The sequence below is a fragment of the Myotis daubentonii genome, chromosome 18 (genome assembly GCF_963259705.1).
Source record: "Myotis daubentonii chromosome 18, mMyoDau2.1, whole genome shotgun sequence".
NCBI lineage: Eukaryota > Metazoa > Chordata > Mammalia > Chiroptera > Vespertilionidae > Myotis > Myotis daubentonii.
This window is the reverse complement of record NC_081857.1, coordinates 20,026,888-20,040,960: the sequence shown is the minus strand read 5'-3', so window position 1 is coordinate 20,040,960 and position 14,073 is coordinate 20,026,888. Positions and strand designations below refer to the sequence as shown.

The 14,073-nt window shown below is 47.8% G+C and overlaps 1 protein-coding gene across 1 annotated transcript in view; it reads left to right on the top strand.

The window, feature by feature from the left end:
• RGSL1 (regulator of G protein signaling like 1) overlaps window positions 1-10,213 on the top strand; it is a 76,310-nt gene extending 66,097 nt beyond the window's left edge. Inside the window, exons 21-25 of the mRNA XM_059675023.1 lie at window positions 2,787-2,896; window positions 4,959-5,051; window positions 6,066-6,135; window positions 6,983-7,151; window positions 9,865-10,213. Of these exons, the coding sequence (XP_059531006.1) occupies window positions 2,787-2,896; window positions 4,959-5,051; window positions 6,066-6,135; window positions 6,983-7,019 (310 nt within the window). The 3' untranslated portion in view covers window positions 7,020-7,151; window positions 9,865-10,213. The remainder of the gene's footprint in view (window positions 1-2,786; window positions 2,897-4,958; window positions 5,052-6,065; window positions 6,136-6,982; window positions 7,152-9,864) is intronic.
• Window positions 10,214-14,073: the final 3,860 nt, after the last annotated feature.

The window sequence follows — 14,073 nt, the reverse complement described above, 5'->3', positions numbered from 1 at the left end:
GTGGGTCGCGACCCCTTTTGGGGGTCGAACGACCCTTTCACGGGGGTCGCCTAAGACCATCCGAAAACACATATGTAATTACATATTGTTTTTGTGATTAATCACTATGCTTTAATCATGTTCAATTTGTAACAATGAAATTGGGGGTCACCACAACATGAGGAACTGTATTAAAGGGTCACGGCATTAGGAAGGTTGAGAACCACTGTGCTAGAGAGTCTCCTGTCTTCCCATAGCTCTCTGCTCCAGTTGGTGTGTTCCCCTCCTGCTCACTACACTTTGTCCCTCACACGCTCACTCTGAGCACTGAGTCAGAGGATGGGAGGCCCAGTAAGACAGGACTGGAACGCCTGGCTCCCAACACTCCCTGGGTGGGATGGGGGGTAGAAAGGAATAGCAGGCTCTTAGGTTGTGTTCGGCGTGGGCTCCTCACCTAAGGGTGACATGGACCACAGCTACTTGGGAGCAGCCTGTCAAGGCTGACACACTGTCCCCATGCTCAGGGAGCCTCCTGGGGCAGTGAGCCAGGAGAGTTTGCCTCTGCTATGCCCACATCCCATAATTACCAGTAGGGGCTCAGTTGCTAGATATTTCCATTTTCTAGAGAAGCTAGAAATTCAAGTTCTTAGGTCCTATCCCCCCAGGTTAAAGTAGGAAAGGTGGCTACCAACTCAAACCTAAAACCTGGGGAAGAAGCTGGAAAGGCCAGAAATGAAACTGGAAGAAAGACAAAATCCACAGAACAAATGTGACCAGGGCCCCCTGGTTCCTAACCTGTCCCCTAAATTCTCCCAGCTGGTTACTCACCTGGCCTGTGGTTCACCGTGGCCCCAGCCCGCACCTCCACATGGTGAATGGCAGCACCCTGGGTGATAGAGACCACAGGACAACTGGCTGAAGTGGCCCCAGACCAGGCTAGTTTGGGATGTTTAGATTACTATTGTGATTCCAGCACTTAGGGGTTTCCCTCTCCCCCCCACCCCCACACACAAGTTACTTTCTTAAAATAGAAGTGTTAAGGTTGCTTACCAACCACCAACCTTCCATTTTAAATTCCCAAGATAAATTATGCAAAACAAGATTGAAATAAATTTTTAAAAAAATCCAAGGTCAAGATAACCAGTTGAGCCTTCTGAGCACCAATTGTTATCTAGCACTCACGTCTAGACTTAATTCTCCGCCTGCTAACCAGGACTAAATGCAAATGGGTCCCGAAGCTTCCTGGGGGATCAGCAAGCCCTGGGGGGTGTTCGCCGCTCCCTCTGGAGTCAGGCTCAGCGCTCCCGCATCCCGTTAAGGAAGTACCGGGGTGCCTCGGGGAGGCTCGAGTCCTGATCCTCGGGCAGCTGGTTCTTTACTCGATTTCCTATATATTTATGAAGAGTTTTATATCATACAACTGTGTCCACATCTGTTACCTCAGGTGAACCTCTCAACAACCCCATGAGGTGGGTGATGGAAAGTATTATTGTCTCTATTTTATAGATGAGGGAACTGAGGTTCAGAGTGGTTCAGGGCCTTGGTAAGTGGTACACTTGGTAAGTGGGTTAAAAACCAGGAATCTTGGTCTCTCAAGCACCATAAAGAATGCATCGTCGGCCCAGCCACTGGGGCTCAGTTGGTTGAGCGTTGACCTATGAACCAGAAGGTCACGGTTTGATTCCCAGTCAGGGCACATGCCCAGGTTGCAGGCTCAAACCTCAGCATGGGGTGTGCAGGAAGCAGCCAATCAACTATTCTCTCTCATCGTTGATGTTTCTATCTCTCTCTCCCTCTCCCTCTCCCTTCCTCTGAGAAATCAAAAAAATAATATTTTTTTAAAAGAATGCATCCTTGGCGTATTGGGAGGTCCATGACTCTACTGGAGGGAGACCCAGTTTAGCAAGTGGAATAGGAGAAACCCACTGTGATTGGGTGGAATGTGCCCTGGGGAGGAGGAAGGAGGGCAGCAGTCAAGACCACCAGAGCCAAAGCAGGATAGAAAAGGAAGCCAAGACACCTCCAAGGGCTCCACTCTCCGGACAGGCTGGGGAGAGCCAGGGCTCAGGGCCACGGAGGGAGAGCTGGGGAGCGTTGTGAGGGCTTCCAGGCAGCGGCCGTTCTCAGGTTGTAGTGCGTGTGCGAGTCTGAGCTCCTGAGAGGAGCCAGGCTTTCCTCCAGGGCAGGGCTGTGGGAGTGAGGTGAGGGGGCCCAGGTCCTCAGCGAGGGACAGGATGCCAACTAGGGGTCGTTCATCGGGACCTGAGGGGGGCTAGCCAGATGCTCTGGCCGCACCAGGTGGGGTTAGATGGGAGCTGAGAGCCTGATGTTCAGGGGGGCACACCAGGTGGAGTTAGACGGGAGCTGAGAGCCTGATGTTCAGGGGGGCACACCAGGTGGAGTTAGACGGGAGCTGAGAGCCTGATGTTCAGGGGGGCACACCAGGTGGAGTTAGATGGGAGCTGAGAGCCTGATGTTCAGGGGAGCACACCAGGTGGAGTTAGATGGGAGCTGAGAGCCTGATGTTCAGGGGAGCACACCAGGGTGGGGAACACCAGGGTGGGGAACAGCAGGTCTTTATAGACTCCATTCACTGGCGGTTCCAGAAGGAAGTCCCAGCATCCTGCCTGTCCTGGCCCCTCCCTGAGCCAGGTAGCACACTGAGGCAGGAGCTGTCCTCTTGTTTGTGCCCTGCCACCCCCCCCCAACCCCATCCCGTGAAGACTGGCTCTGGCCGGGTCCCCTGTGCTCTGTCACAGTCCCCTGGGAGGTTTTCTCCCTGTGACCAGAAGCCATTCTTCTCGCAGGTTTTGTTCCTGGAAGGTCACCCGCTCTTACTTCCAGAAGAAGGAGAGGAAGAGCAGGGACTCAAAAACGCCTTCTAAGTCTGTGGCCAAGAACTCTATTTGGAGTGGAGGTAAGCCCCGCCAGGACCCACAGCCCGATTCGCTAGCAAACGGGAATCATGAAGGGAAGGCGAGGGCTGGGAGGACCAATGGTGAGACCTCACAGAGGGTGTTTGCTGGTGGGATGGGCATCTCATTACTGGGCCCACAGAGAAGCATTCAAGTATATGTTATCTGTGGCAATCAGTGCTGGCAGGAAGGTCCCCCACCCACCCCATGGGCGGCTCCCCGGCATTACCTTCCAGGGTGCCTCTGGGCACGTGGTTCACAGCCTCCGTGGTGGGGACACGGAGCTCCATAAACGGTTATAGTGTTAAGTGAGAAAATGGAGATGTGGATGTAGAGTATGATTTTATTGTGGTGAGTATATATATATATATATACACACACATATATATATATATATATATATGCATATAGATCTTTATGCACATGTATGATTTTTATGAAAACATGGGGAACAACTTAGAGTGTTAATAAGAGTATCTCTTACAGAGGCAGAGCTGCCTCAAACAGATTGTCAAACTGCAGTGGGAAGGCCGGGGAGGGTTGGGGGGCAGGAGGTAGGGGGGTAAGAGATCAACTAAAGGACTTGTATGCATGCATATAAGCATAACCAATGGACATAAGACACTGGGTGATAGGGGAGGCTAGGGGACTGTCTAGGGCGGGGGGATAAAATGGATACATATGTAATACCCTTTGTAATACTTTAAGCAATAAAAAAAAAAAAAGAAAAAAAAAAAGAAAATCTTTTTTACCTGTACTTGTTAGTAATACTGTTTCTATTTTTTATATATATATATATATATATATATATATATATATATATATATATATATTAATAAATCTTTATTATTGAAAAAAAAAATAAGAGTATCTCTGGGTGCTGTGATTTTGACAGTTTTACATATTATTAATATATTGTCAATCATATTATTCATATGGTATTTATGTTCTGTTATTCATATATTCATAGGTAACTGTGTTTGAAGACACACATACACATGTCTCCTTTACACAGAGCAGTTCGGCTCAGTCCCGTTCCCAGGACGCGCGCTGAGATCAGTACTTGAGTGAAGGGGCATTTTAGAGAGAGGGGGGAGGGTGCACAGGGCAGGGCCTGGCGAGGGCAGGCAGGGCTGGGTGGAAAGTTCTGGGAACCAGAGTTCTGTGCACCTGGGGACAGTACCAGCTGCAGAACAGCATGTGGGGATAGGACCGGAGTTTTAAAAACAGCAGCCGGCCCTCCCGGGATGGAGCTGGGCACGCGGTTTCAGCTCCTACCTGCCGATGCTCGTGTTCCTTTCCCCAGATGCTCGCTCCTGCCCCGACCCCAGAGCCCACACACAAACGTGCCACCCCTTTCTTTGGGGCCCTGGAGACCTAACGCCATCTCTGGGGAACAACTCTGGCTACAGAGCCCTGGTCCTGCCCCGCGGACCCCTGGAGAGGGCCCTCACCTCAGGTGGAAACAAATTACCTTCGTCCCTGGCTGCAGCCACCCTGTGGTCCAGGAACCCGGCGCCTCCTCCTGGTCTCTGCCCTGTGGAATGCCACATCTGCAGACAGCAATCGGCTATCTTTTCAGTGTGTGGGCGACAGTGTTCCTGCAGGTGCCAGGGCTTATGTAGGATGAGGGTGGGGGTAGGGAGAGAGGAGGCGACAGCAAAAGGAAAAGGAGAGGGAGGTGGGCAGGCAGGGTGGACCAATGATGCTCACTCCGAGGGCACAGGAAGTGCGCCCCACGGAAGTAAATCCCTACATCTTTTCTGGTGTCAGAAGTCGGAAGGGGGTCGGCAGGACGCCCTGCATTAAGGGGTCAGGCCGCTTGGGTTCTAGGCCCGGAAACTCATCCTGTATGAGCTGAGGCATTTTGAGACTCTCGCTTCCCCTCTTGAGGCCTCGGACCCCTGATCTAAGATACAGACATTTGGATTTAGAAAATGTTCTGTCGCCAGCATCCTGTAATCCCGGGAGGGTTAACCAGGAGCTTTCTTGCTCACTTGGAATGGTTTCTTTTGTTGGGTATTGCTATGAAGGCTTTTAATGCTCCCCCTCTTGCCTCCCCAGGGGAACATGCCATCTTAAGATTCTCCTTGCTCAGAGGTATCGAGTGGTTGCGGCCTCAGCAGCGAGATGCAATAGCAAGTTCAGTCCAGAATTGTGAGTTGGAGTTGGAACCCCATGGATATCAAAAGCCCACTACTCAATGAGAGGGTGACCCTAAGGCCAGCTTGGCCCATCTCCTTATTGGCCAGGAGGAGACTGAGGCCCCCAAATTATGAAATGACTTGCTCAGGATCACACAGCTTGTGAGTGGCGGGGATGGAGTGAGAAGCTGGTCTCCTGACTATCCTTCCAGGGCCCCGTGCCAGCTCTCATTAGAATAATCGTATCTTTTATAGCCCTTTAAAGGCGGTAGCTGAAGCTTCTCGATATTTCTGCTGGCTCCTCTGCCCATTTCCAGGCATGCTGTGTCATCTTCATTAAGAAACAGTGATGATGATGTCCCACTTGCTACTTTCCCCTCCCTCTCAGAGCACCTGCTGCTTCAATGGAACTTCAGTCCATACTGCCTGCTTCCTGGAGGCTTCTGCTACTGATCTCCTTATCCCTGTAATGGGCACTCCGGTCCTAGACTCCCATCTTGGGTCCATGTTATATCCTTTCCCTTTCCCATCTCCAGCCGTTCGGAGTCAATCCCAGGAAAACTGCCTTGGTTCCCACATGGTCTTTCCCAACAAACCTTTCCTTTCTGCCCATCGGCAGCTTCTCTTTCCATGTTGGAGATTCTGCGTCTCTGAAATGTCCCCTCATTGCTTAGTGGGGAGGTGATTATGGAACTTCCCAGGAGCCATAGGGCCCAAACTGCTCTAAAGTTTGGTGTTTCTAGAGCTTATCTGGCCTCAGATCCTTATTTTACTTCCCTGGGTCAGTGAGGTTGAGCTCATGATCTGTGCACCCAGATGAAATGTCTCCTAGGACAAAAAAATAAAATAAAAAATAAAAAAATACTGTAGCATCCAACCCAGGTCTCCTGACTGTCCCTGGAGTGTTGCTGCTTCATCACTTTCCCAACTCCTTCTCTGGTCCTGGGATGCCTCCCTGGCTGGCTGGCCTCCAGGGAGGGCCTGTGCCCTGAGTTCTGATGCAGTTTTTCTCTGCATTTGTCTTTAGCTTCATCGACGAGCAACCTGACCCAGACGGGACATACGGCCTCCTCTATGCAACTGTTTCCTGTCTTAGGGTAGGCACCAGCTGGAAGTGCTCTTCGGTGCTGAGCTTCCCTGTCCAAGTGCACCATGGGAGACGGGGGAGAAACTTCCCAGAGACCTAGCTCCACCTCCTGACACTCCATGGCATATAGAACCAAGAAGTTGAGCTTGCTGCTTCCAGAGAGGCCTGGGGTGTCCTCACCCACCTCCATTAGGACAGGCCCTCGAGGAAGTTGAAGCCTTGACCCAGCTTCCAGTAGAGCACCATTGCTGGAGGAAGAGCAACCCAAGTGGCCTTTTATTAGCTCCCCCAATGTACCAGTGCTCCGGGATAAGGACCTAAGATGGGAAAGAAAGAGGAACTGTTCTGCTTGGCAGGAGATTGGCAATAGGAGCAGAAAGGATTTGAGCCTGTCACAATCTGATTCATCCTCGCTTCTGTAAGAGCATCAACATGGGGCTGATGCTAAATTAAGGCTCTGGGAGAATCCCCAGGGGGTCATAGAAACCAGTGCCAAAGAACTGCTTGAGAGTCAAGGTTACAGACAGCAGGCTCTCTGAATGGCGGGCGGGCCTTGCCTCCTCACCAGCCATTCCACCTTCTCAGACCTGCTGCCAGGCCAATGGGGCTTGGAGCTCCCCAGGTATCATTGGCCAGCGCTGGTGCCTGGAAGACAGCCAGGTACTTGGGAGCTCTTTGCTCAGAAAGGCATTGCCTGTCTTCAGAGGTTACAAGCCCTTGGGGAGGATGGTGAGAGTAAGAATGGGAGGGGCCCTCTCCTGAAGGCAAGGGGTTTGGGTTTAGGCTGTTGCCATCGCAGAGGGTGCTAACACCTTATCGCCATTGCGCTAACCAGCCACTCTTCTCTCTTCCTTCAGGAAAAAACCATCTGGCATCAAAAAGGAGAAGAAATAATCTAGTCGGGCCCCCCAACAGAGGCGCATCATCTCTCAGAAGCTTCCTGACACTGACAGAACCTTTTCTGGTCGGAAAAGAAATGCCCCGGCACCCTCTGCCCTGGAAAGATCCGTGGGGTGACGTCAGTGGGTAAGATGTGGGCAGAGAGCGTGAGCAGAAGCACCTCTGCCCCCTCTGATCCTGGGGGGCCTGGCAGAGACGGTCTTTCCCCCATGGACGTGTGATGGAACACCCTACTCTTGGGGTCAGGAGACCCGGGTTTTCATCTCGCTCTGCAGCCGCATGGCCTGGAGAATCCCTGACTCCAGGTCGTTTAAGAATCCTGAGACAAGTGTGTGGAGATGGCATGAAGCACCCCAGGGAGCTAGGTGCTGTTTTATTAGACAGATGGGGGTCTTCGAATGCTAGGATCTCCCATTTGGACAATGACTCCCGTCCACTGTCTCAGCAAATCCTCAGAACCCTGTGGGTAACCGTGTCAGAAACCACTCATTTTTAAACAGCTGGAGAAACCAGCACACACAGGAGGTAAGTGACTTTCTCCCAACATCACGAGGCAGTAACTGCAGAGTCTGGACTAGAGCACCCACTGCTGCTTCTCACTCCATGCTCACCATGGATGCAACTTCCCATCACAAAAGGGATCGTTCTTCCCTGGAGGTCTGTTCATTTGCCAATTGATAGATAAAGAGACTCTTCAGATAAATGTTGGCGTAAAGGCCTAACTTATGATCATAGTTTAGAGTGACGAGGCCCATGTTCTGCTGTTTGAAGACAGTCAGGAGGAAGACGATAGCATGCTGTGAAGGGCTTACCCCCAGAGGCCAAGGAGAGGTTGGCGTGTTGACTCCCTGGGTTGCAAGACAAGGAAAGACTAGAACGCTTATTGGGGAATCCATTCGGGCTTCCAGCCAACATTTCCTGCCAGGCTGATGTCCTTTAGCTCCTAGACTTTTCCCGAGGATGAAAGGTGTTGCAATGCTGACACAGGGCTCACAGGGAGAGATTGTAAGAGCGTGTGGGTGAGGCTGTGATTGATGGTGACAGGTCAGGAAGACCAGAGGCGGACAGGACTGGAGGCCTCACGACTCTTAGCAGGACCACCGTGAATAGAAAGACGTTCTGGAGCCCGGCTGATTGCTTCCTTTGGTTTCTTACACCATCTCCCCTCAGCGATCCCAGGTCTAGCATGTTCTAACACCAGATTTAGGCTAGCAGCACAGAACCAGTCACCTCTAAAATGCGGATGTGTAATACACATGAGAAAAGCAACCCGTGAGAGAGAACAGAGTGGTAGAGACTGGCAAACTGGAGAACCTATCTCAGAGGGGACAGTGACAGTTAGCTCTAGCCAGCCAGCCAAGCCACAGTTGCCAGAGCTGCTTACTTAGAAAGAAAAAGGAAGGGAGGAAGGGAGAAAGGGAAGAAGGGGCAGAGGGAGGTAGGGAGGGAGGTGAAAGAAGGAGGGAAAAGAAAAGAAAGGAGGGAGGAGGAAAGGATGGAGGGAGAGAATGAAAAGGGGAAAAGAAAGAACGAGAAAGTTTAAAATTTTGTAATATTAAGCAGGTTCAACGAAACTTGCAACCTTTGCTTTAAGCTTTTTCTTTCCCCTTGAAATTATATTGAGGCCCTAAGTCTACCTTAGACGGAAAGTATGGGAGGGGAAGAAGAGAACCCCAATAATAGACCCATAGGAGCCACAGGCATCTACAGAATAGGCCATGGACGGAGGCAAGGAAGCTGGCTTACTCTGGGCCCTGTATTCGTTTTCTGTTGCTACCACAAACAATTGCCCAAATCTTAGTGGCTTAAAACAACACAAATGGACTATCTTATAGTTCTGCAGGTCAGAAGTCTAACCTGGGAAGCATGGGGATAATGTCAAGGTCATTGGCAGGACTACATTCCTTTTAGGGGGCTCTAGGGGTGGTTCCCTTTCCATACTCATTCAGGTTATTGGCAGAATTCGGCCTTTACAGTTATAGTGCTGAGGTCTGGTTTCCTTACTGGCCTTTCTTTGCCTGTTTGCAAAAGCCTCAACTCCTTAGTGGCATATATAAGACCATTGACAATGTGGTCCAGTCTAGGTTTCCAGATTCATCTTTTATCTCGCCCACTCATGCATTCCATCCTCCGAATGCCCTGCCCTTTCTTCTCCGCCTGGTGAGAAGAGACATCACAGCGGTGACACCTCCTAGTTGTCTCCTCTCTCCTCCTCTCATCATCTCCTCGTTGTCCCTGCAACGTATTTTTCCCCTCTTTGGAGACACCTGTTTGTGCATGTGCATCACCTACTAGACCAGCGGTTCTCAACCTTCTGGCCCTTTAAATACAGTTCCTCATGTTGTGACCCAACCATAAAATTATTTTCGTTGCTACTTCATAACTGTAATGTTGCTACTGTTATGAATCGTAATGTAAATATCTGATATGCAGGATGGTCTTGGGCGACCCCTGTGAAAGGGTCGTTTGACCTCCAAGGGGGTCGTGACCCACAGGTTGAGAACCGCTGTACTAGACTATAGACTTTGTAGGGCTGAGACCACGTCCTATTTTTCTTTGTACCTCCAACACCGACCACAGTGACGTGCAGATGAGAGTCGCCCCATGAATACACAGTGACGGCATGAGTAAGTGAACTGTGCTAGATGCCGGGGGTGTAGTGGAGAAAACAGAATTTGCAATGTATATCTGCACTGACCTTACCATCAGTTATGCTGGCTTCACAGTCACCAGACAGTGTAGTTTGCCAGACAATCAAATCAGCAATCAAAGACAGCTGTGACTAGCCCAAGACAGAAGAAATACCAAATTGTCCTTATGCAATTTGTTTTTGTTCCAGTCATTCTGGATGCTTGAAGAACTTTCTGGTTTCTCAGGAAGCTCATACGACCCATTCAGACCAAAGAGTGACAGAAAGAGGTAGAGGAAAACAAAGCCAGAGAGACTGAGCGAGACCTGCCTTCCACCTTCAGGAGCCTTTTCAGTTTGGTGTGTCAGGGAGTGACACGAGATCGCCCCTCTTTCTACAGAAGTATGAAAAGACGTCTGTCCCTCATTTTGAGTGCCTCCAACTGACCCAAGTGTCACCCCAGAGGCGGGGGCAGCTTGTGTGCAGCTCGGGGTGCTCGTCCCCACCCCCACACCTCAACTGGGGCTGCAGATCATTAATCAGAATAAAGCATGTTCACATTCACAGTCCGGAGGCCTCCTGTCCTCTTCTTTAAGAGAAGGGCACAAGCAACAGTATGCAATTTCTTGGGATCCACAGGCCATTTTCAGTTTAAGAGATCAGAAACACTTACTCCCCATCCTGGATCAAGACCAAGGGCCAGTCGGTCTCATTCAGAGACATTGACACATGGGCCCTCTCCTGACCCACAGAGTGCAGGCCAGGAGGCCCTGCTGCCTTTCCTTCGGAGCCAAGTTTTCCATGAGGCAGATTGGTGTGCAATCCCATCCTTAATCCCTAGTAACTTGGTGATCATCAGCGAATGACTGAACCTCCCTGAGCCCCAACACCCCTGTGTGTGAAATGGAGAGGAGAATATCTACCGCATCGGGTTGTTTGGAGACTAATGAGATAACATAGGCCACGTGCATGGCATGGGACCAGGGACATTAGCGGCTGCTCTTCTTTCCACCTCTTCTCTAAACCTTCCCACAGCATGAAGAAAGCACTAGACCAGTAGGGGTATAGTTGAACAGTTAATTCCTGGGGAAATTCTGAATGCATTTCCTCCAACAAGATACATGATTCATGGGGGTTGAGTGGCCAGGATACCCACAAATCTATTTAATTCCTGATGTGTATGTAGGAGGAGTCATATATTTAAGATTAATGGGAGGTAAATATACTTCCTCCTATGCCATTACATGCACTCCCTGACCCCTAACAGATGCTTTCAAATGTTTGTGACCCCCATTGAGCACTTAGTATGCGACAGAACAGAGAGGAATTGCAAGACTTGTTTTACAGGCGAGCTAATGGAGGTGTGGAGAGGTCAGGTTTCTTGCTTCTTGCTTGCATGGTTTCTGAGAAGTACAGTGTAATTCTTATCTGCACTCCTCTATAGATGAGGCATTTCTTTCCTCTGGCTTCTTTCATGATTTTTTCTTTATCTTTGATGTTCCACAGTGAGAGTGAGTATGATGTGGCGGTTATTCTTCTCGGTGTTCTCTAAGCTTCCTGGATCTGTGGTTTGGTGACTAGCATTAATTTGGGGAAATGCTCAGTCATTATTGCTTCAAATATTTCTTTTTGTTCCGTTCTCCTCTTCCTGGTTTTCCCAGTAATTAATAACCTTCAGAAACAGAGCTCATCAGGCCCGGATGGGTTCCCTGGTGAATTCTACCCATCAGACTGGTTCCCTACAATCTCTTTCAGAGGATAGAAGCAGAGGTCATGCTTCTTAACTCATTCTGTGTGGCCAGCATTACCCAAACACCAAACCCAGACAGACATTGTAAGAAAAGAAAACCACATTCCTTAAATGTTTTGTTGAATTCGCCAGGTGACCCATCTGGGCCTGATTTCTGCTTTGTAGAGTTGTTACTTATCGATTGAATTTCTTTAGCAGATATATAGGCCTATTTAGATTGTCTGCTTTCTCTTATGTGAGTACTGGGAAATTGTGTCTTTCAAGAAATTGGTCCATTTCATCTGGGTTATCTAATTTGTGGCATAGAGCTGTCCATAGTATTCCATTATTATCCTTTTAATGTCCATGGGATCTGTTCTGACGTCCCCTCTTTCATTTCTGGTATTAATAACTTGTGCTCTCTCTCTGTTTTTCTTAGTAGTTTGGCTAGAGGCTTACTGATATTATGGATCAGGGGTCCTCAAACTATGGCCTGCTGGCCACATGCAAATACAGATATTGTATTTGTTCCCGTTTTGTTTTTTTACTTCAAAATAAGATAGGTGCAGTGTGCATAGGAATTTGTTCATAGTTTTTTTTTAAACTAGAGTCTGGCCCTCCAACGGTCTGAGGGACAGTGAACTGGCCCCTGTTAAAAAAGTTTGAGGACCCCTGTTATGGATCTTTTCAAAGAACCAGTTTTTAGTTTCATTGATTTTCTCTATTGACTTTCTGTTTTCAATTTCATTGATTTCTGCTCTTATCCTTATTATTTATATTTTTCTGCTTGCTTTGGATTTAATTTGTTATTTTTCTAATTTTCCATTTAGTATCATTAATAGCATACATATATATAACTCCCAATAATTATGTCATGAACATGCATCTTTAAAAACCAGAAGTTTAACAGCAATTATTCTAAGAGTTGCAATTACACAGTAACATTTATTTTCTTCTTCTCTAAAATTAATTTTCCAGCAATGAACTAACATTAAATATATACACAAATATAAATCTCACATATTTCAAGTATCAACTATAAATTTTTATTTAAAAAAGGATGAAGTTATATGCTTAAAGCAGCTCCTTGGAGTGTTTATATTACTGAGAGAAAGCAAACTAACAATACAAGCAAAAAAGAAATGTTGGAAATAATCTTTGAAATCTTAACTTGATAGAGCATTACACAATCATTTTAAAACATTACAGTAAATCAATATGACATCATATTTTTAATATAATCAGTAAAAAAGCAGAATCAGAATGAAATAATACACTAGGGTGTCGATTATGTAAAACTCTCCTATGCATGTAAACAAACTCTGAGATGAAATGTGGAAATTTTAAAGTTTATTATCATAATGGGAGTATGGCTGTTTTTTATTTCTGGTGTTCCCATAGTATTTATCAAATAATATAAACTAGATTTTTTTAACAAGACACTACCATAAGTTTTGTTACTCTTATTCAAAAATTGGCTTATGTCTTAAAGTTCAAGTTTATGTTGATTCTGGTTACTTTTGACCCACCTCATTTATTTTAAAGAAAACTCACACCCTACAAGTTTTGTTTTGCTTTTGATTTACTTCTCATCCAATAACATACAAGAATCTTAGCTAATGTGTGGAAAGACCCTGGCTTTGTCATTGGCTGGGCGGCACTGGGCCAATCACTGAACTTGTCTGAATCTGTATTGCATCTGTGAATGGGCATTACACACCTGACTAGGGGGAAGGGGCAGGATGGGTGCTATTCTTACCTGGGGGCTTGTAGAACTTCAGGTTGGAGGACCACGATCTAGTTCCTCACCTTGTGTCACCAGAGTAGAGAAGCATATTGAGGACACAGATTCAGGACAGCGGCAAATAAACTGCCCTCTGGGAGCTCCTATTTACCATGTGTGCCAGCATAAAAGACAGACCAATGTTTGTTTGTTTTTTGGGGGAAGGGGCAGTCTTCACAAATTTCCCACTCACTAGTCATCCATGTTGCTCTAAAGGGCATCAGGGAAATGCCAGTCAGCCGAGAAGGCCTGGGCTGTAATTCCAGGGATGGGAAGGAAGCTACTCAAGGGGTCACTGGTGCCTACCAGGGCCTCCTGAATGCAAATCAGTTACCATGGGGAAGATGGTGTGTGTGGATCAGGTGACTTCCAGTCCAGAGCAGAAGTGGGCAGAAGTGCAGTACCGAGAAAAAAATATCCCATGGACAGGTGACCAAAACCCTGGAGTGCAGCTGTCTTCTTCAAGGGGGCAAGGTGGCGAGGCCACACACCAATGCAGAGTCGCTATCTCTTTTACATATCAACTCAAGCCTTCTACTAAATACCTTTGTAATTCTAAATGCGAACAGTTCTTTAAAGCTAATAAAAAAAAAAGATCTAGATAAGAATTAAAAAGGAGGAAGCCAGCTTGACATAATGATAGAAATGACTGACATATCCATACTCACTACAAATCCGAAAATCAAAGCTTCATTTTAAAACCTAACACAATCTTGCTACTCCTCCAACCTTAAACAAAAACCCTAAGTGTGTTTCTTCCAGCACATCTTCATTTCATTTGGTGACACCCATTTGAGACCTCCTTCCTCTTCAGGAAGTTCCCAGGATCCTGTTTTGCCCTGTGCCTTCCATTGCAAAGCCCCATGTTTACCCCCACGAGGAGGATAAGTAGAAAGAATGGCAGACT